The sequence below is a fragment of the Psammomys obesus genome, unplaced genomic scaffold, assembly GCF_907164565.1.
Source record: "Psammomys obesus unplaced genomic scaffold, mPsaObe1.curated_primary_1811, whole genome shotgun sequence".
In the NCBI taxonomy this organism is placed as follows: domain Eukaryota; kingdom Metazoa; phylum Chordata; class Mammalia; order Rodentia; family Muridae; genus Psammomys; species Psammomys obesus.
This window is the reverse complement of record NW_026596234.1, coordinates 1,855,723-1,880,248: the sequence shown is the minus strand read 5'-3', so window position 1 is coordinate 1,880,248 and position 24,526 is coordinate 1,855,723. Positions and strand designations below refer to the sequence as shown.

At 47.8% G+C, this 24,526-nt stretch overlaps 1 protein-coding gene across 1 annotated transcript in view; it reads right to left on the bottom strand.

The window, feature by feature from the left end:
* The window catches only part of Taf4 (TATA-box binding protein associated factor 4), a 71,958-nt gene that overhangs the window by 46,555 nt on the left and 877 nt on the right, over positions 1-24,526 (bottom strand). Inside the window, exon 3 of the mRNA XM_055595915.1 lies at positions 24,272-24,524. Coding sequence (XP_055451890.1) covers positions 24,272-24,524 — 253 coding nt within the window. The remainder of the gene's footprint in view (positions 1-24,271; positions 24,525-24,526) is intronic.

Here is a 24,526-nt window from a genome sequence, read left to right as displayed (position 1 = left end):
ACAAGAATGGATGAAATGGGGCCTCTGTTACTACAATGTAGTAGTCTCTTAAAAAAACTGTAAGACTCTACAAAGAAAAGCTGTACAAATTAGCGATAGGTTAGAGAGATGGCTGAGAAGGTAGGAAGCACTGGCTGCTCGTACAGAAAACTCCTGGGTTCCACTCCCAGAAGCCACATGAGGCAGTTCACAACTGTCTATACCTCCTGTTCCAAGGGATGCAAGGACCTCTTCTGGCCTCAGTGGGCATCAGGTATACAAGCGGTGCACAATGTTTTGCCTATACGCAGGCAAAACACTCGTACACATAAAATAAAAATAAATCTTTAGAAAACAATTAACATTATTTTTGCAAGAACAGTATAGAAGATCAATAGCTTAAAAAGTGATGTTTCTAAGTACTAGCAACAAATAACTAGATATTGACATTTTTTAAAAGTACTGCCTGTATACTGTATATTTTTTATACATAAAAAAATGTTAAGAAACTCTTAAAAGTATAAAGCAATGCTAAGAGAATTTGCTTTATTTGTATTTGTAATCTAGTCTCACTCTACAGCCCAGGAGAGCCTCAAACAGAACCCTCTCAACTCCTGCACTCTGGTATCATAGAAATGCACCACCATGTGTGGCCTTTGAAAGACCTAAATAGACAGTCTTTCATGCTCATGGGTCAGAAGTTTCAATGTTAAGATATCAATTATCATCAAACTGATCTAAAAGGTGGAGCAGGCTCCTGAGCTTTTGCAGAAACTCATTAATTCTAGAGCTTACATGAGGGCAAAGAACCTGAATAGCCCCACATGGTCTTGAAAAGACAGAGCAGTGAGGACTCAGGATCCTGGAAAGAAGCATGTATTCCCCTCTGTAGCCAATGGGCCATCAATGGGAAGAAGCCTTTCTCAACAGACAGGGGTAGAACTGGACACACTAAGGAGAAAGTGCAACTCAACCTTTACCATACAATTCTAACAAAATTCTTTCAAACCAGATCCCAGGAAAGGAAAAACAAACATTCTAAAAGAAAATCCCTGTGCTCAGAATCTGACAGGACATAATCAACTTGGAAAGAAACCCATAATCTGGATGGAACCTTACACTCTGAGGCATGCCTGATGAACAGAGGAAACACAGGCTAAGAGAAAGCTGTGCAAAAACCACTCTACCTGACAAAGGACTTCGTCTATCATGTTCCTGAAAAACTTACCCAAGACAACAAGCACATTTGTAAAAACAGTGGCCAAAGACTTAAACCGATACTTTACAAAATATGAGTCAAGAACATGAAAAGATACTGCACCCCTTGGTCTGCAAGAAAACCAAATTAAAACCAGTACAACAGTACTACACATCCACCCGGGCCAAACATTAGAGGATCCCACCAACCTCCCACAAGGGTGAAAAGATCCAATCATACTCATCTGGGGAAGGTCCAGAGCTCAAACAACCTGGAAGCCTCTTAAATGGCTACATACTCACTCCACACACACCCCTAATCCCTCTCACAGGTGGCAGCCCAAGAAAGGGAGACCATATCTATTAAAGGAGCTACAGGGAATGTTCCTGACATCAGAAAGCAAGAGAGGATGTCTAACCTTGGTTGTCAACTTGACTACATCTGGAATCAACTAAAACCCAAGCTCCGGGACACAGCTGTGAGGGACTTTCTTAATTGGATGTCTGAGCTGAGAAGACACACCCTAAATCTTGGCCACACCTTCTGGTGGCAGCCTACATAGAAGGGCATAGAAGAAGGAAGCTTTTGTTGTTTGCCTGCTTGCCCTCACTCTCACTGGCAAGTTCATCAAGTGTATATATTTGTTTCATTCAATCAGTCCTGTTTCTATAGAGAATCTTGACCAATACACCAAAACCTACACATTCGTTGACTGATGAACAGGTAGAGGAGCTATTGTGCACTCACACCAACTGAGTAAAAGCCGAAGTTCGTGTAAGGAGTGGAAGAGAGATGCTGTATGTCCACTCCTGCATGAAGCACAAAGGATTCCATCAGTCTCCAAGGCAGCCAGAGAGGGCTGGGGAAGAAATGCACACCACAGCAGTAGGATGGCCTGACCTGAGGCCACTGGCATTCCCTACCTTGAGTGTGGTGGTGATGTGACTGAGTTCATTACAACTCGGAGAACCATACACAAAAATGGTGTCCATATCTATGCCACAATTTAAAAAAAAAATGCCTTTAAAACAATGAGAGGCTACTCCACATGGGAACGGCCAAGTTAGAAAGCAGGTGAAGATGTGGAGTTACAGACAGATACACAGAAGATGTGCTGAAAATTGCTGAGATGGGTCCGAGACTTTCCACAGGACACAATAGCCTACTCCCAGTGTTGCCTAGAGGAAAGAATATCCACACAAGGTTCAGATGCAAATGTTTCTAGAAGCTCAGTTCATAACAGCCAGATGCTAGAAGCAACCCCAAAGCCCAGCCCACTGTTGAATGAATGGACAGCACACGTTTGCACACAGAAAACTACTCAGCATGCACAACAAGCCACCAACAAGACAATGCACGGCCACTCATTCTGAAGGATTACCTGAGCTCAGCCTGAAAATGACAACAGTGGCAGTTGGGGTCCAGCATGTGAGGATAGGCTGTGGGGGACTGTGGGCTGCATGAAACTTTGTCTTGACTAGTCAGTGGTTAAACAGACACTTGCTTCTCAAAATAAACTGTACTTTGAGATGAGAACATACTGATGTATAAAGTACAACCCTCAAAAAAAAAAAAAATGTATGCATGCCTGTATTTAAAGGAGAACCCCAATCCCGAGACAGCTCAACGGTACTTACCTAACACACATAGAGCCTTAGGTTCCATCACCAACATCCAAAAAAAAAAAAAAAAAGCAGCCAGGCTGAGTGGCTGAGTGTGGTAGCTCAAACCTTTTAATCCCAGCACTGAGAACACAGAGAGGGGTGCATCTCTATGAATTCAAGGCCAGCCTGGTCTATACAGCAAGTTCTGGGCCAGCCAAAGCTACAAAGTAAGACTCTGCCTCAAAATAAATAAACAAATATTAAAAGGCATCTAGCTGGTGCAGTAGCACATATCCACAAGCCCAGCACTCTGCAGCTGGGACAGGATTCTGAGTTTTAAGGCCTGACTGGGCTACAAAGCAAGATCCTGCCCACCCCACTCCAACTTCCAGGTACTATCATATCACCTGCCCACAAGTCCACAGTGACTACCCTAGTTTGGTTTCTGTTGCTGTAATAAAACAATAACAAAAAACAATTTAGGGGAAGAAAGAGTTCATCTGACTTACATATCCCAGGTTATAATCCAAGGGCAAAAACTCAAAGCCAGAACCTCTGACAGGATATGAAGCAGAGACCACAGAAAAACAAGGCTTCCTCGCTTGTTCTTCATGGCCTAGCCAGGGTGCTTTTTAACACAACCAAGGACTACCTGCCCAGGCAGCACTGCCCACAGTGGGCTGGGCTCTCCCACATCTATAATTACTCAAGAAAAAGCTCCACAAACTTGCCTATATTCCAATCTGATAAAAGCAACTCTTCAGTTGAGGTTCCCTCTTCCTGAGTTACTCTGGTCTGTGCTAAGTTGACAGAAACTAAACAGCACAATGACTGAACAGGAAAACAGAAAGGAGGGACTCAGCACCACCCAGACTTCTGCCACAGGACCACCCCCCTGCCTGGAAGACCATCACTTCCACTCTGAGAACCACCCAGGCAGAACTAACTGAACTTGATACATACTTTTAACATTAGCAGAGAAAAGTGTTTTTGAACTGTTTTCTTCTGAAATTATGTTTTAAGTTTTAGTGCCTGAATTATGCAGAAAGGCATCACTACTGAAAGCAATTTCTTCTCTGAGTGTATTACATATAAATTTTTAAATATTTCAATTAAAAGAAAATGCCAGGGCTATAGAGATGGCTCAATAGTTAAGAGGGGAACTGGATTCCAAGATAACTCCAGTTCCAGAGAATCCAAGACCCTCTTCTGGCCTCCAAAGACCCTGCACACACGTGGTACATCGTTATACATACAGACAAAACATTCATACACATAGAATAAAAATAAGTAAATCTTAAGAAGGAAATGTCACCAATAAAAATTTCAAGCCTGTATCTGTCAAACCGTGTCAAGAAGACAGAGATGAACACGTGACACCAGGTAGCAAGGAGCACACCTGCAATTCCAGCACCTCCTTCAAGTGGAGGTAGGTTTAAAGCCAGCCTGAGCTACAGACCAAGATCCCCTCTCAAAAACAAAACTAAACTAAAACAAAAAAAGGATAAATGCTGGCATCTCTGCATATGTTCATGTGTGTTGTATACACAGGCACATATGTATACAGTGTTGTATACACTTCCTTGTTTTTACAAAAACAAAACAAAACACTAAACAACCAAAAAATAAAAATGAAAGCCTATCCTGGGGAGCAGGAAAGAGATCAAAGTGCTTCTCAGAAACTCCCTTCTGACCCATGTGTTTTACAAATTTAATACATAACATGAAAACAAACAACAAATAGAAATTAAAATTGAACTTGAATCAAACCGAACCAGGCTAACACTGGCTCATAGACTAGACAGAACATGCAGAAGAAAGGTAGCCTGAAAAGCTCCATGTAGGACAGAGCCTAAGGAAGGCAAAGAAGCCTCACCTACTCGGGCTCCATTGTCAAAACTTCAGAAGCTGTGCGTCTGACACAGCACTAGGCAAGTAAATGCACTGACCTTATCAGACTGAAGGCTCCCTGTTTAAAAGAAGAGGGGAACAATTCAAAAGGTCCTGTGGCAAGGGTTGCCATGTCAAAACCTAAAAAGGCAAGGCTGGATTATATGCAACTGGCCTGCATGTCCTGCCCCGACTTGCTTCACTAGGGGCTGTGGCCTCCTAAAGATTCCTCCCCAGGGAACACACGCATGTGCATGCATGAACATAACACATACACACACACAACCGTTGTTTGCAAGTGTGAGCTATGTAGAAATCACATAATAACAGCCACTACTGGGATCAGAGCGCCTGAAGAGAAACCAAATCTGGGGTGTAAAAGACAAAGACTTCTGCTCAAATGGAACAAATATGGGACAGACTCCCAAGAAACCTGCTGACCCATGTGAGTAACTCTGCTCCACATGACAGACTCCGTCAGCTCTTCAAACCACCCAACACTGTCCTTGTAAAAACAAGAGCAAAACCCACAGAGATCATCAGCCCCAGCAACAATTCATGAGGCTGCTTCAACTGAGCCCCAAGCAGCTGACCCAACCTTAGCCCTGCTGCACCTGCTTCAGTCTACTGCACCTGCTTTCTGCTGCACCTGCTGTCTGCTGCACCTGCTTTCAGAGGCAGCAGGGTGCTGAGGTTCTACCCAAATAAATGAGAATCCAAACACGGTTCGAGCTGCAAACACCTTTCCTGATCTTGCAATAGTTTGTAGCACCAAGGAGGAAAAGACAGGGCACCATGAACTTTCCTGCACCTTTACTAAACTACAGCTCACAGAAATAAAATTCACCATCTTAAGGACACAATCTGATGGTGTGGGAAAGAATGTGTAGCAATGTAACTTTCTCTGTCATGATGTGAACATCCTCATATACTACAAACATCCCCAGAGCCACACTGCAACCTCCCTGCTCTAAGAAAGCACAACTAGAGATACAGTGGTTTGTCCCTAGACTACGCTGCGCTTCTCCGACTTTGGTATGCGTCGGGGGTCCAGAAGGCACAGGCTAAGTGAAAACATTAACGTAACGGGAGCAGCGAGAGCTACGTAACCGTACTCTAGACGACGGTGCAGGGGTCAAGCGGGTCAGCCTCAGGAGTCGGGATGGAACTTGGGTTTGGCCAGCCTCAGAGCAGGTGTTTTGGCAGAGACCTGCTGCACCATCTAAGCGAATTTATTTCGTTTTGTTTGTTTTTAAAAGGATAAGGTCGCTCACTATGTAGACCAGGCTGGCCTCGAACTCTACAGAAATCCGTCTGCCCCTACAGTGCTGGGATTAAAGGCGTTCACCACCACACCTGGCTCGTTTAATATTTAAATTATTATTTGTTTATGTGTGTATGTGGTGCTGGGGCTAAAACCCCAGGTCTTACATAGGCCGGGCACTCAGTGCACTACGTAGCTTTCACCACTAGCCTGTAAACTCTTAAGTTGATAACATTTTCAAGTTGTGTAAAGTGAAGAAAAAAAAAAAAAAAAGGTCATCTTGTCTCCCAGGCCCACCTGGGGTGCGTTTAACAATCACAAAGTCTTGTCCAGGGTGATGCACAGACCTGAAATTCTAGCACTTGCAGATGAAGGCAGGATAGGATGACTAAGGCAGAAACCACTTGGATATACTAGCAAGATGATTATAAGTTTATGGCCAGTCCCAGCTATGTGAGACTCTGCCCTAAAATGGCAGTGTTTTTGGAGCGCCCCTTCCCTTTTCTGACTCCTAATCGGTGTAATGAGTACAGCAATCTGCCCCACACGAATCTGGTGACAGCTGGTTTGGATTGCTGCAGTGTCCGATTCAGTGTCCTATTTGGTGTCCAATTTGGGTGGCATTAGGCCGGGTTGCTTCTGCCTTCTCTAACAAATGCATCTACCAGGTGCATCCTTCACATTTTCTGGGATACACGCTTTTCAATAAAGGTGAATGAGATGTGAAAAAAAAAAAAAAGCACAACTATGATAGTTTACTGTAGGCTTTGATTTGTTTGGGGGACAGGCCTTACAGTGTTAAGAACTGAACCCAGAGCTGGCATGTGTTAACCAAGGAGCTACCACTGAACTATACCACCAGTCCCTAGGTTCAGTTTGTTGTTTTTTTTTCTCTAGAATCCCATGCAAACAGAATCATGCAATAAGTCATGCATGCCTGATTTATATTTTTAGAGCACTCATGCAGCTGCATTTGTCAGAATCCTGTCCTTGGTGCTGCCAAGTACAGAGCACTCATCCCCACATGAGTGGCATGTGTAGTAAGCTAGTGGCTATGTGAGTAAGCACTGAGTCCACTCACTCCATCAGGAGTCACACGTACAGTAAAATGCAGGGTACTTCTCACCTTTATTCTAACACCTACACTGTTGCAGGACCCTGCAGGCCCCGGGATCACCACTCCACATGCACAGTCTCTTTCACTGTGGCTGTAACATGGGATAATGAAACGTCTCTGTGTGCACATTCCAGCCTTTGTGTGAGAGCTGCTTGTCGCCATCACATAAACGGTAGGAGCCTTTTATACAGTGCTTTGACCTGCACCCACCTTGCCAAAACTCAAGCTTTCTTCTAATTTTGAAGTCAAACCAACTGATCTTTCCCTCTATTTCTGATGTCACTTTGTCCTAAGGCCTTTCCTCAGCCCACAGTCAGAAGACACAGCAGCAGTTCACACATCTTCCAAAAGTCTTCAGTCACCTCTGAGGCTAAAACCTCCATGCACTGCAGCCTTCCAAGTGCATCCTTCTAGAAACCTCTCCCTCTGTGAATGTCACCAAGGTCTATGTCACAGGCACTAGGAAGGAGGAGGACAGCTCACCCTTGGGGAAAGGCTCACTGTACTCCCTCCTACACTCCAAGTGGGAAGATCATACTCAAGGGTCCAACACAGCAGGATTAGCTCTAACAGAAAGAACACCTGCGCAAAACACTGTGACAGGCAGCCCCTTCCCTCCTCAGCCAACTCAGAGGTCCTGCCACACACCAAAGGTCCTTCAGTCCACTTGGGAACAATCAGACTCTGCCATGATAAAGGTCACCCTGATTTCCACATGTGCAGTGTCAAATTTCAGTTACACCAAAAATGGCACAGTCACAGATGCCAGTAAGCACCTATAATTCCTCCGAGGATAGACAGACAAGGGGCCTCCTCCTCCGATGACAGACAAAGGGGGCTCACTGGTAATCATGTTCCAAGGGAGCCTTTCATCAGGACTGTCCCAGGCCCCTCTTCCTCCCACGTTCACTGCCCCAGCCCCAACACACAAACTGCCAGTCCCCAAACCAAGTGCTGCAACTTGAGAGGGTTCCTTCCAACATGTCTGATAGCAGTCAATGACCAAAAGTAACCTGGAGAGCCCAAGAAACACAGAGCTGAGGCAGCTTCCTCTGCTGTAGTCCCCTCCCTAGAGCAGATCAGCACCTGCTGACCTGTGCACCAACAGAAGGCACAAAAACTAAAACCCCAGGGCTCATGCACAGCTCGAGTGCCACATGCACCCTAGATGTGCTTGTCAATGTCCTAGAAACCACACTCATATGGCTGGAGAGTTGGACAGAACCATGCCTGTGAAACTGAGCCTCTGGAGCCCTGTAAGACAAACCCACTGTGGAGCCACCAACCGGCTTCTCCAGCACTAATCCTGAACTTGACTTTCCTATACTAGCTGGCAATCAGTACTACTTTTCCCAGCCCCCCACAAGGCTTCTCCTACAGAGGCTCATCCACTCTTGTGAGCCCTGCTCTATTATGTCATCTTCCAAGGTCTTTATTTGGAAGCCACATCCCATTTAAGGACAACTCTCTCCTGCATCACACAGCTCTTGTACTTGCTGTACTGCCACTCCTGGCTTCACACCCCATCCCCTGTCAGCCAGCACCATCCTATTTTACTGTGGCATCTCCATACGCACTGTCTGTCCTATACACTACCATCTTCCATAGCCACCAATCACAGAGTCTCTAACTCAATTTACAACTATGACTGCCAGCAACCTCCTGAAAAATAAATTTGAGCACCTGCCTTGTGGGCAATGGCTGCCACTTGGGCCTTCTCTGCTCCCACAAGCAATGCCACTGTCTCCTTGTCTCTCCTGTGTAACATGAGAACTAAGGTATGAAGTCACAGCCAGGCTCCACAACTTTCCATGCTTTCAGGTCCAAATCTGACACCTGAACACTGCTCTACTATACCACCCGAACACAGACAAAGATCTTCAATAACCCTGCATGTGCCCTCCTCAGGCTTTCACTGTGCCTTCCCAGTTTTTAACTACAGTCCAACATCACAACTTTCCCATGAACCTATGTGGTTCCATCTGAGGGCTACAGCCATCGACCTCCACATCACCAAAAGTGGATCCCATCTTGTTTAGTCAGCCACGTGCCCATTTCACATAGCCACTGCACATCTCCTGAGTACAACTTACTCACTGAAAAGACACAGCTGAGCCCTTGTGTCACATGAAGACTGGGTTGTACACTGAGTGTGGTCACAAACACAAAGTAACTTCAAAAGGAAACCACATACTTGCTCATTTGGTGGCAATGCACAGACAGCAGCAATCAGAGCTGTCCAGTGAGCTGTCCGTGGTCCCCCTTGAGAGACCCATTTTCCCTGCCTTGTTCCTTTCTGCCACACACCGGTGCTCATGGTAGCCTGGCCCTCACACGTTCCACAGTGCCTTCTTACTGCTAACCTGAGCTTCTCAGACTCCTCTCTCTTGGTTCTGCCTCCTGTCTACTAGGGGCAGTTCTGAGGTTCTTGTCAAAGTACCATGAGACCTGCTAGTACAGGAGGGAGGAAAGACCATAAGGAGGTGAGAAGGATCCAGGAGGGAATACCTAGATGAAGATGACCCAAGGGTGGACCTAAGTATAAAGAACCCAGGTGGAGAACAAAGACAGGAGGTCCTCACTGGAATGACTCAGGTTGGGGGAAAAAAAACACTAAAACAAGAGAGTTAAGAGGTATCCAAAAACAAGAGACTTCTCTGAACACATGATAAGGAACCATCCAACACCCATCAGAATGCCTAAAATAAAAAACTCAAGTAACAGCACATGCTAACGAGGATATGGAGCAAGGAGAACATTCCTCCATTGCTGGTGGGAGTGTAAACTTGTACAACCACTGTGGAAATCCATTTGGAGGCTTCTCAAAAAAACTGGGAATAGTTCTACCTCAAGACCCACTATACCACTTCTGAGCATATAACCAAAAGATGGTCCACCATACCACAAGGACACTTGCTCAACTATGTTCACACATTTACACAATGGAATTTACACAATGGAATACTACTCAGCTATTAAAAACAAAGACATTATGCAATTTGCAGGCAAATGGACAGAACCAGAAAAGATCATCCTGAGGGAGGTAAGTTGGGCTATAGTTTTTCTACTCCTGTTAACTGTCATGTGCTGGGCATGATCTTTGACAGCTGATAAAGGCCTTCCTGTGCCACACATAGAGGGGCATGGTCCAAGACTCTGAGAGTATAAATATGAGGCTGAGAAAGAGACTGTGGAATGTTCTGGGATGGCATTTGGTGTGGCATTCAGTGCTGGCATGTGGCATAAAGCAGTTTGGAGAGACCAGAGACCAAAGACGGTGTGGCACTTTGGAGCAGACAGATGAAGAGAAATACTTCAGGGCACGCAGTGTGGAGGAGACTGCTAGCTACGTCTGAGATTGACGGAGATTGGTATAGAGCCCTAAAAGAACCCCTTGACCCTAAGTAGCAGGGAAAAGTAAAGGGGTCTGGGACCATTCTCCCCACTAACATTTTCTCTCTCCTACTTAAGGGTGGGGGATTGGTGGAAAGGAGGTAGAGGCGTAGACACCCCAAATAAGAGTTAAGAAAAAGACCACACAGGTGGCCTTCTGCTACAGACATGCACAGTATGTAGTCACTTATAAGTGGATGTTAGCCATAAAGTGCAGGATAACCACGCTACACTCCACAGAGCCAAAGAAGCCAAAGAAGGCCCAAGGGAGGATGCTGAATCTCACTCAGAAGGGAAAATAAAACAGACACTTGAAGTAGATGGAAGGAGAAAACTGGGTGAGAGACGGGGTAGGGAGGGTAACACGGGTGGCAATCAGGTGAGGAGAGAGTAAGGGGGTGGGAGAGGGAGGACCTGGAGAAAGAACAGAAATAATTGGGAGAGTATCTCAGAGACAGGGGAGGCTCCCTGGAACTATGGTGGTGAGCCTAGCTGAGACTCCTAGCAGCAGGAGATATAGAAATCATCACTTCATGTAGCCAGGTGGGACTTCCAGTGGAGAGAGGTAGACACCAACCCACCCATAAAACCTTTGACCCAAAATCTGTCTCACCTACAAGATGTGTAGGGAGAAAGATGGAGCAGAGACTGAGGGAATGGCAAGCCAATGACTGGCCCAACTTGAGACCCACCCCATGGGAGAGAGCCACCTCCTGACACTATTAATGGTACTCTGCTATGCTTGCAGACAGGGTCCTAGCATAACTGTCTTCTGAGAGACTTCATCCAGCACTGATGGAAACTGATGCAGAGACCCACAGCCAAACAACAGGCCAATCTTGAGCTCTGGAAATTTTGTGGAAGAGTGGGAGGAAGGCTTGAGGGGGTAGGAGGGATCAAGGACACCAAAAGAAGATCTACAGAATCAACTAACCATGGGCCCATCGGGGCTCACGGAGACTGAGCCACCAACCAAAGAGCAAGCACAGGCTGGACATAAACCCTCTACCATAAGTAGCAGATCTGCAGCTTAGACATCATGTAGGTTCCCTAACAATAGGAGCTATGTCTAACTGTGTGTGTCCATGACAAGACAGGGCAGCCTGGCCCACCCTGTGCACAACACCCCTACTGGCATGTGTGCAGCTCAGCTAATCTGTAACCTCCTTTCACAAGGGTGGCTGAGAAACTATCCATACCCCAGCCTAACTGATGCTACAAGGTCCCTCTGTAGGTGCCTCTGTCAGGCCACCCTCTCAAGGATACTCTTGCTAAGAACTCTTTCACCTACTGGCCTGGAACCAGAACACAGACACTGGTCCACAAAGCCACAGGATGGAGGGCCAGCTCTTGGCAGTTAGGGGTACACCCCATGTGCTGAGATGCACATCTGCAAACAGACAGTACAGCTTAAACTGCCCACCACCAACCTGTGCCACCTGTGCCAGCGGCTTTGCTGAATGCCTGGAGACCACGGTGTTCATTATCCCTTAACACACACTTCGTGAGCACAACAACCACAAGGACAGTCCTTCAATCCTCGGGTTCCTGTTGAGGAGTCTGGCTAGCTCCCTGCCCCATACCTCAAAAATCACACATCAGAAAGGTATGATACACCTCCTCCCCTGGTGTGCCAGCTCTCCTGAAGCTAGTCCCTAGTCTGTGGTCCTTCTTTGTCCCATATTCCCAGGTCTGTGACCACTGCTGACTCAGTCCAGCAGTACTTCAGCAGAATTCTAGGCAGAAGAGACCAGGGACACCCAGGGATCCCATCTATGGGAAGTCTGCACCCATGGGACAACTTCTAGTCATCTGCCACCCTTCTCCTATATAATCTCTCATCACTGGCCTCAATAGCCAGCCACCGATATCCTGGTATCCACGTGGTCAGTATGGCCAGGGAGAGAGCAAGGCCTTGCCTGCTACCCTATTCTTTCCACATTAGCCATGCACTCCTCTCCCAGCCCTCACATGTCCTTCCTGAGGCCTCCCTCCACACTCCAACACCACTGGTTTCTCCCTCTACCCAACTGTGTTTGGTCCTCAGCAGCACAAAATCTAACACAAGCAGCAGAAGCACAGGAGTGTGCAGCCAGCACAAGGCTCAACAGAGGACAGGGGCAGAGCTGTGCACATTGGGTAAGAACAAACACAACAGCCACGTCAAATACATGGTACATGGATGAAGCTGGCTTCACAGCTGTTTTGTTTGTTGAGACAGCCTTACTGTGTAGTTCTAGTTGGCCTAGAACTCAGATCCTTCTATCTGCCTCTGCCTCAGAAATGCTGGGATTAAAAGCTTGTACCACCAGTGTCTTTTTTTATGCTTTCACATGCTTTTAGAAATGGTAATTCACCCATGTGACTCACGCTGTCTCTACTAGGGAATAACCCAACACCCCCCTCCCCCCCAAAAAAAAAGATTTCTCCTTAACCAGGTGTGGTAGTACACATCTTTAGCACTCAAAGGCAGAGGCAGACATTACTGGAACTCAAGGCCAACCCAATCACAGTCCATACAAGGAGTATTAGGCCAGCCAGGACTACAGAATGAGATCCTCAAAAACAAAACACTAAGCTGCCCTTTGACTCCATTCCTACAGTGACATGCTCTCCCATGTGTCTTCTAAAAAGGCTTAGGGAAAGCAACCACAGAGCTACACAGGCTGCCCTGTGTGTGCCGTACCCCCCCCCAACACACCTATGCACCTGCCCTGCCTCCCCACCTCCAGACCAGAATAGACTCCAGGCTGCCTTTCCTGTCCTCTCCCCAACACTAAATGAGGGGACATCCCCATGGTTTAAAAGTTGGAATTCCCTGGCCCTACACTGACTCACCTGCTTTCTGCTGGATACTCAAAATCTGCACGCACACACACACACACACACACACACACACACACACACACACCATATTCACAGGCAGGAAGTAAACAGCATGTTCTCAGGCCAACTTCACTGCTGGACAGCAACAACTGGACACATAACAATCTGACAATGCTCAAGACTACAAGGCTGCCATTCTGCCATACTTAACTACCACATAGCAAGGCCCTGCAAGGTGGATAGGGTACTCCTTTGCCTAGACAAAAACACAAATGGATATGACAGAAAAAACTGCGGTATCCACATACAGGAGATATCATATAGCCATGGAGACAGCCACTGGCAATAGAATTCTACAATATCAAGGTAAGATGAAATACGCATGCCTAGGAATGTACTGAAGAGGCAGTTAGCATGCACAGAAGGAAAGGAAAGACAGAGGAGCAACTACCATAGGCCAGGACAAATGCAATGCAGTCACCTGGAATGCTGGCTCAGTCTGAGCCCTCCTACAGAGCAGTATGCAGGTCCTGATTCAAGTGTGAAATGACATAAATAAAAGCTGGCCTGGCAGGTGACAGAGACTGTAACCAATCCAGATGTACACATTTGAAATCCAAAAGCACACACCCTGCCTCCTGTATGGCGTCTTATGCTAATTAACAGTCTCCTAAACACCAGCTGTCAACTCTTACCCAAGCCACAGGGCATCCTAGAGACTCCCTTAATCACACCTGGGATATCACAGCCACATGAGGGGACATTGCAGCCACATGAGGGCCCACACCGGATACTGGGGGTGTAGGATGTGTGGGTGCTCCTGTTCAGTGGACAGGACCACAGCAAGACCAGCACTGAGCCAACAGGAAACCCCAGCGGTGTGGTCTATCTTGAGCAACGTGACTATCTAATGGTACCCCCACAGGAACTCTGCTCAGCTGGCCTCCCAGTCCAGAGTGACAAACAGACCCAGTACAGAGAAGGAAGCACCAAAGTCTGCAAGTCAGGAAAAGATCTGACGGTCAAGACACAGCTGACAGGAAGGCTGACTTTTAGGGTAAAGCTCCTGAGTCTAAATTTCATCCTAAAGGCAGCAGTGAACTCACAGAACTTCCTCAGCAGACCAGGTACCTGGCAGAGAAGGGACACCTTGTGCTCTAAGAGCATTTAAAGGGTTTTCCCAACAGTGGGAAGGGAGACACAAGGGGGAGCCACTGGACACCTGTAACCACACACACTGTCACCATGACTGGAACTGCACCTGCTGCACCATCACCTACCAGTGCTGAGGCAACTGTAAGCACACACATGAGAGCAAGCTGCCACTCAAAGCAGACGTCTGCCAAAAACTGCTGTAAGAGCTCGAGCTCCAGGTCTCCTCAGGAGAACTGCAGTAAGATGATTGAGAAGTGTGTGTGGTCCTCATCCTCATCTCCCTGGAAGTGCTGTTGTGAAGTCTCCACATGTTGGCAGTTCACAGAAACTGTGCCAGCACCAAGACACCTTTGTCTTTTTCAGGGCACTGCCAAGAAATGAAACTAGAGCCTTGCACAGACTAGACAAAGGCACAAAAGGTGTGCCCTAGCCTTCTTTTTACTTTGTACTTCAGTCAGGGTCTCATCCTAAACCTCATGCTGCAGCCCAGATTGGCCTTAAACTTGTGATCTTTCCATACCAGCCTTCCAAGTAGTTGAAACTACAGACTGGGCTACCAGGCCGGGTTCAAGTGCATTTCTGCCACCTGGGAATGGTGGTCTCACATTCCCCAGTACTTATTATATGCGTCCCATACATAATCCACAATACTCCATGTACATGCATGTGTCACCTAGGCTCAAGTGCTTCAGCCATGGTCATGGTCACATGCAGACATGAGGTGTAACCTTTCTTTCTCAGGGTGGTCTTCCCATGATGCTAAGATAACACTAACCTAACCAAGCCTCAGAGAACCCGGAGCTGAGTCTGGCCTACAAGGCAGCCCAAGGGTGAAAGAGGTCATCTCTCTTCAGCTCTAGAAACAGACCCTCAGTCAGCTAGCTCCCAGTGATGTACAAACGTGGCAACAGAGCCATGTCACAGGATCCAGGAAGAAATGTTAAACTACACTCTGCCCTAGAGCCAATTAGAGCCTACAACACCACTGTACCAGGACACAGGAGTCAGAGGCCAAAAGTCAAGGGACACCTGGAACCATATAGTATGATAGGCCTGGTAAGAAATTCCCTACTGCTCCTCACAGGACTAAGATACCCTAAAGTTTCACACACACCCTAACATCCAAGTTTCCTCAGTGCTAAACTAAATTCATCCCTAAGTAGCACCAAAGCAGCCCCACCCACTTGCCAGAGGTGACAGGGAAAACTCTGGAATGTTCTGTATGGAATGCAATCGACAGAGTCTAGGGATTGGAAGGGCACAGTCCTTACAGAGCTGTGCTCCCCAAACACAACTCCTCCCACCTCTAGCACAAGGGGATCTGAAGCTGAAGCTGAACCTCCCCACACCATTCCTCTTGCCTACTTAGCCGATTATCCTAGGACCTGTTCTTGGTCCCTCAAATCTTCCTTCCCCTCTGTACAGGTCCAACTCCTCAACATTCATTGCAGTTAGAAACGGCCAATTACCAAATTTTCCCAGCTGGAATTAGAAAAAGCGAGCTGTGTCACTTCTGGGACAAGACCTAATGACAAAGGGAAGCCTCTGCCCACTGCCTGCTGCCCTTCCAGCTGGCATGACTATAGTTATTACTGCACAGGCATCAGCCAGGGAGGCCCCGCTACAAGCAGGAGCTGCAAGGTGGAACAAAACCCAAGGAGCGCACATCAAAGGAGTCTCGTAGAACAGAGCCTACCAGAATGACAGAAGACAAGGCCAAAGAACACACCGAGTCACTGCACCAAACAGGCTCCCTGACCCCTTAGGCACAGTGAGCACATCCCCCTGGCAGATTCAGACACTCTGCTCCTGTGTTCCCTATAGAAGCCCACTCCCTGCACACACATGTGTAAAGCACACATGCAGACTTCAAAGTGAGCCACATGCAGGCCCCAAGAGCTGACAACACACTGAAGGCTCCTTGAAGTGGCTTTGGGTCCCTGGCAGACTGTTTTCCTGCTTACTCACCACCTTCACAGAGAAAAAATTCCTATTATAGGACCTTCAAGACCCAGAGACAGGCCACAGACTGGAAATCTGAACATCAGCAACAGACACACCTGGCAGTGTGGCAAGGCCTGAGTCCCACCTACAATAACACAAAGCCCAGTCACAAGGACAAACAGGAAGCATTGGTCCCCAAGCCATAAAAAGGCCCCAACACACTGGCTACACTATGTCTCCCCATCCCCCAGAGTTGGTGGTTCTTCATTCCTGCCTGCAGGCCTTCCTCCTAAGCCACCCCCAGGCTTGAAGGACTCCACAGCCCTTTCCAGGAGCAGGCCAGTGCCTCGAGGTACAGGGTATGCCTGAAAGGAGGGACCTGCAGCTCTTCCTGTCATAACCATAGGGCCACCAAACACACCTCTGGGCTCCTGCTTGTGTTCACTCTCCAGTGTTTCCACTCATATAGAACATATCAACACAAGCCCTGCACATTCTACCCAAAGGACATACACCAGGATGGCCCCATATGAGACTCACTGAGAAGCCCTCCTAACCAGTCCCCAGAGCTGAGGCCATGAGCAAGCCCCCACTAATGTCCAATCCTGCACCCTGCCTCTGGCCCAGCCCCCAGAACAAACTTTGTATTCCATAGGTCACAGACACAAAAATTACTACAAAATGCAGCTTTGGTTCTGTCACTGCCCTGCATAATAACCCCTCAGTAGCTGGCTCCCAGGTGAGAAAAACCAACACAGCCTTACCTCCTACCTATCGCCCTTCTCCTAACACTCTTGTCCTTTCCCCAGTCTTTTCCTGGACAGGCTATATATGACTGGCCCTTCTCATCATTCAGGCTTCCCAGGAGGGTCCTCCCTGCCTGGTATCCCCTCTCAGCCATAGGTATCCATCACAGCCAAAAATATATTCTGGAATTCCTCCCACCTGGCCTCACACAAGGGCCATGTCAGAAGAGTAGAGATCGGCAGCTGTGAGACCCCAAGGTAGGCCCCTCGACACCTAGCTCAGCATGCTTACTGGTCAGCATGTATTTTTAGGTGCAGTTCTGCAAGAGAGCCATAGTGAAATCAGCCAGACTGCCCCAGCACCATCTACACTAACAAGATCCACAATAGCTGAGTCAGAGACACTATCAAAGCACACTACACAGGCCCTATAAGATGTTACCGATCCCCAAAAAGTCATATTCTGGCAATGATTACAGGTGTAAACCAGCCTAGCCCCTTCAAAGCAAACTGTATCAAGGCCTAGAAAATGTTCAACCTATCAGACAGACAGGTATGTGTGGAAATATTCAAGTAAGGGTGAGCCATTTGCAGCAGGCAAGGGTCTTTTCAGGCTGAGGTAAAGTGCAGTGCAGTGCAGCAAAACCTCAAAAGCCAATGAGGGCCAAGGGGAGCACAGAAAACAGCAGGGCAAAGCTAGCCACTCAGCAGGGCTGGAGGGGGGGTAGGAGAGGAGTCCTAATTTTATTAAAATCAGAATATCATAAGAAAAGGCAGAAAAGGTCAGCCCTGACAAGAAAGTCTGGGCTGGTTGCAATAACAAAAGACTTCATTTTCTTCCCACTTTCTTCAAAACCTCCAATAGTAAATACAAACTGATCATCAGAAAAGGCAGGTTGGGATATAGTAAGGACTCTGCAACACTGGGGGAGGAGAAAACAACCCATTCAGGCATGGTGATACACACCCATGACCATAGCACTTGGGAGTAGACAGCAAGGTGACTGCAAGCTCCCAGACAGCCTGGGCTACATGGGGAGACCCTGTCTGAACAACAAGCCAGCCAGGAAGACTTTCCTTTAAACACCTTCCACATAACCGCTGTGAGCTCAAAAAGTGCTATTCTGTGTCATTTCAAAAGGCTCAGCCAGCACTAAGTAAGCTTACCCTGTGACTGCTGCACTTCTACGTGTGAATTCAAGGAACAACCACGAAGTCAGGACTCCCCCGTGAAAGACCCAAAATCTCTGGAAAACTAATGCTGAAGGCTGGAGGAGAGCACAACTGGTAAAATGTTTGTTGTACAAGTGTGAAGCACCCACAGGAAAAGCCACCTATGCATGTACTTACAACCCCAGCACTAGGTAAGCAAGGGCAGGTAGGTTCCAAGGATTTGCTGAGTTCCAGCCAGTGAGAGACCCTTCTCAACAAACAGGCAGTCTGCATCCGATAAATGACCTCTGGCCTCTATATCAAAGTGCAACATACACACACACACACACACACACACACACACACACACACACACGATGGTGATGGGTTAATTTAAAAGCAAGAGGTGGGGAGATAGTTTAGGCAGTAAAATGCTTGCTATGCAAACACGAAAGACCAAAGCTAAATCCAAAGCACTCCAGTACAAGTCAGGCATGACAGCTGCGACTGTAGTCTCAGAGCTGGTGAGGCAGAGGCGGGAAAACCCCTGAGCTCTGCTGACCAGCCAGGCTGGCCAGATTATAAACTCTGGGTTAAGTGGCCATACACTGTGTACACATGCAAACACAAACACATACACACAGGAAAAAAATAATCCTGAGCCACTGCCCCCAGAGAATTAACACAGAAAGTAAAAAAGCAGTCTCTCTCTCTTCCCTCCTTCTCCCCTCCATGAGGGTTCACCAGCCAAGGAACCTTTACTCCTGCCAGCACCGTCTCCAAAGTGCTTAGATAAGAGATGCTCAGTGTCTACCCTGTGGCTGCTCTAGGCCACACACCCCAGCTTTAGACCCTGCAGTAGCCCTCAAAGGGAAGGGCCCAGCTCTTTTGGCTGGTCAGCATCAACTTAGACCTCAGACCCTCAAGTGAAACGCCGTCAGAGCCATAGAGCAGATTCTACTGAGGTCCTATGCTAAAACCTGACATTTAGTCTCTACAAGCAATGACTCCCAAGTCCCAAAGTCAGCACCACCCCACCAGCTGGATGTTATGGGTGCACTCCCTTCAAAAGTTTGGGGGCCAAAGAAACCAGTAAGTACCTTCCTCAGAGTCACCCTACCATACACAGAGGTCCCTCAGGAAGAAGTCACAGAGATGGTTTGGTGAATAAAGACACTTGCTATGCTATGAAAGCCTGGCATCCTGAGTTTGATCCCTAAAACCCAGAGAAAGGTGGGAAGGACAAATATGACTCCCGACACTATTGTCTATTCTTCACACATGCCATGTCATGTACAGACACAGTATTTAATAATACTTTTAAAGTTTCAGGAAGGACAAAGTTCTTCCTAGTCTCACACTCTCAGAGTGGCAAAAGGGCCCAGGCCTCCAGCAGCTCCTCCCATCCAAAGTTCCTACCAGAACAAGAACATGGAGCATGCAGCAGGGCTGCATCCAACTCAGTGGCCCCCATACAGCAGCAACATGGTGCACAGACAAAGAACAGGACAAGGGTGGATGCTGGAGGGTCCTAACCGTGGACAATCTTTTCTCTTAAAGATTTTCAGGCTTCTAAGTGCATGGTGCAAATATTCAAAATAATCTATAAACCAAAACTTTCACAGCACTACCATAAAGGAGAAAATCCCTAATTCTTAGACATAACCTTGCAGTGCCTTAACAGCCATGCAGAACAATGCTGCCTAGCAAGATGCTCTAAGAGAATTGGCCCAACTGCACTCACAACACCAACACCCAGGTAACCCTGGCCTCAGCAACAGGCACATAGTTACTGTATAACACCCAGAACTCCCACACAAAGGCCTCTCTCCCATTTTCTCTTAACTTCATTTAACAAATTTATTGCTAGCAAAGGCCTGATTAATAGACTGCCAATAAGAGCCCTAAATAGCAACTGAGGCCCAGGCTAGCCAAGCAGAGGCTAGTAGAGAAGAGTAAAATTGCTTCTTCAAATTCCACAAACTGCCTCAGACCTCAGGCAGTTTCTACAGATTTTTACATCTTTGCTTCAAGATTTGCAAAAATAAAAAAATAAAAAATAAAAAAACAAAAAACCCAACTATTATGATTTAATCAACTGAGATATAGCCTGCTATTCATAAAAGCTGTTTCCAATTTTGTAACATAAATGGAGGAAAGCACACATTTACACAGAAGCAGACTTTGAAGGCATCCCTGTAGCACCCCAACTTAAGTTCCACTACCCCACCAAGCCACTCCATTCAAGGCAGGGGCTGAGTGAGGTGGGCACAGTTCTGACCCAATGGCATCTCTGGGCAACTGTGAAGAGATTTAAATGGGCAACTTCCTCCAGTACTCTCAGTGGCCTGTCTTCTCTCAGGTTCATTCACTCCTACCCAAACCAGCAGTTCCTTTTCCTAACAACCCTAATATACAGAGATCTGCCCCAAAAGTGGCAGTGCAAGTACCTGGAGATGAATAAGTCAAGTGTGGTGGTATACACTAGTACCCAGGAAGCTTGAACAGAAGGACCTCAAGTTCAAGGCCAAGATGGGCTTCAGAAGGAGTTACAGACAATCTAGTGAGAGACCCTGCCTCACAAACACCAAAACAAAGAGTTGATAAGACGGGTCTTCCCCAAGCTCTGAGGCTTCTCCTGAACACACACCATTAAGTGTTAGAGACCACCATCCTGCAAGTGTTCACAGGCCCCTCTACAACTACTACCAAACGTGAGACTCAGTAGCTCCAAGAACACCTGCAGATGCCAGTCATCCATCCCATCACCACTCTGCCCAAAGATGATAATGACAGGCCAACAGTAAAGTGGACAGGGAAAGAGGCCAGCCCCCTGGCGAGGTCCTCTCCATAGGTAGCATGTGGATAAGTGGTTGATGGCCATGCCAACATGGTCCACCTGTGATGATTTCTGTGCTTTCCTCTGAGAACAAGACAATCCTGCCCTAAACTTCTTGTCCATGTGGATAAGAATTTTCACTGGGATAAAACTAACCTTAGAAAGACTATAACTTCTAAAGCAACGTCACCCCTGAAACAGGAAAAGGATCAGGGAACCGGGAGTAAAGAGCCGGTGTGTCCATGTCTCATCTTGACAGAATCTCCTCTTCACAAAGCAGTCATTTTACAGTCAGACTGAGGCTCCATAAGCAATATACTTTTCCCAGGCAATCAGCAACTGTGACATCAAGTAAGAAAAGCTGAAGTTTCCAGAATATCCCTTTTGGCTGCTGTTGCCAAAGTTGGCCTCTAGAACCCCAGCCTCATAACTCCACCCAGCTCTCCATCCTCTATGAGAGCCTGGAAATCAGTCCACCAACTAAGGCAGGCCCAAGTGCAGTCAGCCTGCAGCAGGCCTCTCCTTTTCCACTAATTCCCAACCCACCACATGTGGGAACCAGCACCTGTCTTCACCAAAGGGCCACAGCATCGAGGCCACAGAAATGTTTTCTCCTAAACCAAGAACCTATGCTTGAGCCAAGTTCTAGAGCAATATGAGAATAAATTCAATACAAAGGTAGAAGGAACAGACACACACAAAAGAAAATACTAAATTGTCATGTCGAAAAATAGACTACAGGACAGCATCCTCAACCCAGATCTTTCAAAGCCACGAAAGCACACACTAATTCTGAGGTCCTCTCATCTGTTCCTTGTCTAAGCATACTGTGATTTGTCTCTATTGCCTCCTGAGCTGCACACCAGCCAATCAGCAGGAGCTCTCTAAAGCTCTCGCACTGTGGACCAAACTTAGACTTTGGCACCAGCAAACCAGCAAATCACAACCTAGTCACATTCCAGTCCCTTTACAAACCTGTTCTGACAAGGAAGATCGGGTCTCAGTTTGCTAAAAACAATTTCAAAGTGCTTATAAGAAGTTCCTGGTGAACTGTGAAGATGAAACTTGACCTTAAAGACCTCAGGTTGAAACCTGTGTCCCTCCCCTCTCCCAGCATGACCTCTATCAAGAGGGCACTGGGAAGAACTCAGCCCCTTTCACACTCCATTCAACTGCCAATGGTATGTTATTCCACTTGACACCTATGTGCAGCCTTGAAGCCTGCCCTCCCCTGTCTCTCCCACCTCACCATATAAGGCTGTTATTGGCTAAACAGAAGTTTATTAGAACTTATCTTCACCTTTTCTGAATATATTTTATTATAAAAAGTGTCAATGAAGAAGAAAGGTAGGTCAGAAAAAGTTCTGACCACTCAGTTACAGGACAAAACTAGCCATCCTCTGACTGTGCCTCCCTGTCTTGTTTTTCTAGCACCAAATCATTAGTTTAGCTTTGGGAGTTTTTAAATCAGCATTCCCTATCAAAAGAGCAACAGAAGCCAAAGGGTTCCAAAGATGGGTATGAGCCCTTTCTTTTCTAGAAAGCATGCAGCTACTCTGAAGCAAAGCTCTGGGTGTTTGCCACCCAGATGTCAACAGGCACTGCTCTCCTCTCCAACACAAGCATGGGGACTGAGGCAGAGCGCAGAGGAACTGCAAATAATGGGCACGTTTACATTTTTCCCCAGTGAGTTATCTTCTGCTCAAACACATCAACCCTGAACCTGACCTGGAAAACAAAGCAGTTGTGATAGAGACAGCAGCAAACACCCTTTTCAAATGATACCTTCCTTCTCCCAGGGAGATGGACTTCACCTGTACAGCACTCAAAAGTAAAGGAACTAGGGTAAGCCAAGCTCACTATGGAAGGATGCCATGGGCACCTGACCATGCCAGCTTTCCTGATAAAAGGACAACATGGGTACATCCTTGCCATGGGGAAGGTAGTGCTGAAGGACTCCCAGAAAAGACTCCTATACAAGGGTACAAAGTACTGTAGCATTTCAAATAACAGATTACAACCACAAAATGCCTTCTAAACTATAAACATCAGCTATATCTTCCACCCAAAGGTCAAAATGAACATAATGAACAAGACTTTCAGTCACACACCCAGCACACTTCTCAGCAAGCCCCAGATGTGTGGCAAGGGACACCTGCAGCTCCTAGGCCCTATGTCACACCCAGCCCCTCCTCAGAGCATGGCAGCCCCTGCAACATCATAAACACTTCGGGGTCCCATATCCCCGTAGATCTGGCAGATATCACTGAACCGTTGACGAGCCTTCCTGATCCTCACTGACTTCCACTGGTAAGCTCAATTCTTAAGATGCTATAGTTCTTTCAAAATGACCCAAACCACTTCTCAGAAAACAGTGGCACTTTTCAGAAAACGGGAGAGGACACAGGGGCAGCATGTTTTCCAATTCTCTACTACTGCCACCGCGGCGGGCGGCGCTGCTACTACCACTGCACATGTCACTATGTAACACGGGAGGAGCGCTCAGGGCTTGCTCCAGCCCAGGGTTCAGTGGGAACGCTCCCGCAGACGACTCTCAAACAAAAGCAGTCTACAAGCCGGGAAAGGAGCCACTCGTCAAACCCAAGGGGTCCTGAGGAATCTGAAGCCAACAGAGCCAGAGCGTGTGTGGAACCTGCAGGCGCTAAGGCGGCTTCTGTGTCCCCACACCACCACGATCTCCTGCATCCGCAGACCCCTGCGCATTGAGCGTCCTGCTGACCTCCAGGGACAGCAACAACAAAAGCACCCAGAGTCCCTTTAGGCACTGATGACCATCAAACCACTCTGCTCCCAACTGTGTCCCCAGTGGGCCTCCCTGGCAGCAGGGAAGCCGATGCCTTCCACACAGAGTTCACCAGCCTGGCTGTGAGGAGTTCGCCCTCTCTTGACCTCACCTGAGGTAGCAGAGAGAAGGGTGCCTCTGACACACTGCCGGTAGCCTATGGCACCCCAACGGGACAGCAGAGTTCCTCGAGGGCTCTGGAAAGCCCTCACGACTGTCAGGTCACCTGGGCAGAGGACGCCCCTCGGCCTCGCGGGCCACCGGGCCAGGGCACAGCCCCAGAATGCAGCCTAGAACTTCCTGGAACACCAGGGTCGCCTGCTGCACCCGCCCTCGCCTCCCGCCGCGCGCTGCCACTCACCTGGGGGCAGCTGGAAGTTCTGGATGTTGGTCGGGTTCTGCGGCGGCTGCGGCAGGCGCGGGGCCAGCACGGTGGGCGTCAGCGTGGCCCGGATAGCGCCGGTGGTGGCCGCCGGTGTACGAGGCAGGCTGGGGGTCGCCGCGGCCGCGCCCTTCGCCAGCCCCGCGGGGGTCCCGGGGGCAGGCCCCGGCAGCGCGCCCGGCATGGCGGGCCCGAGCAGCACGCCGCCCGCCGCGCCCCCGCCCCCCGACCACT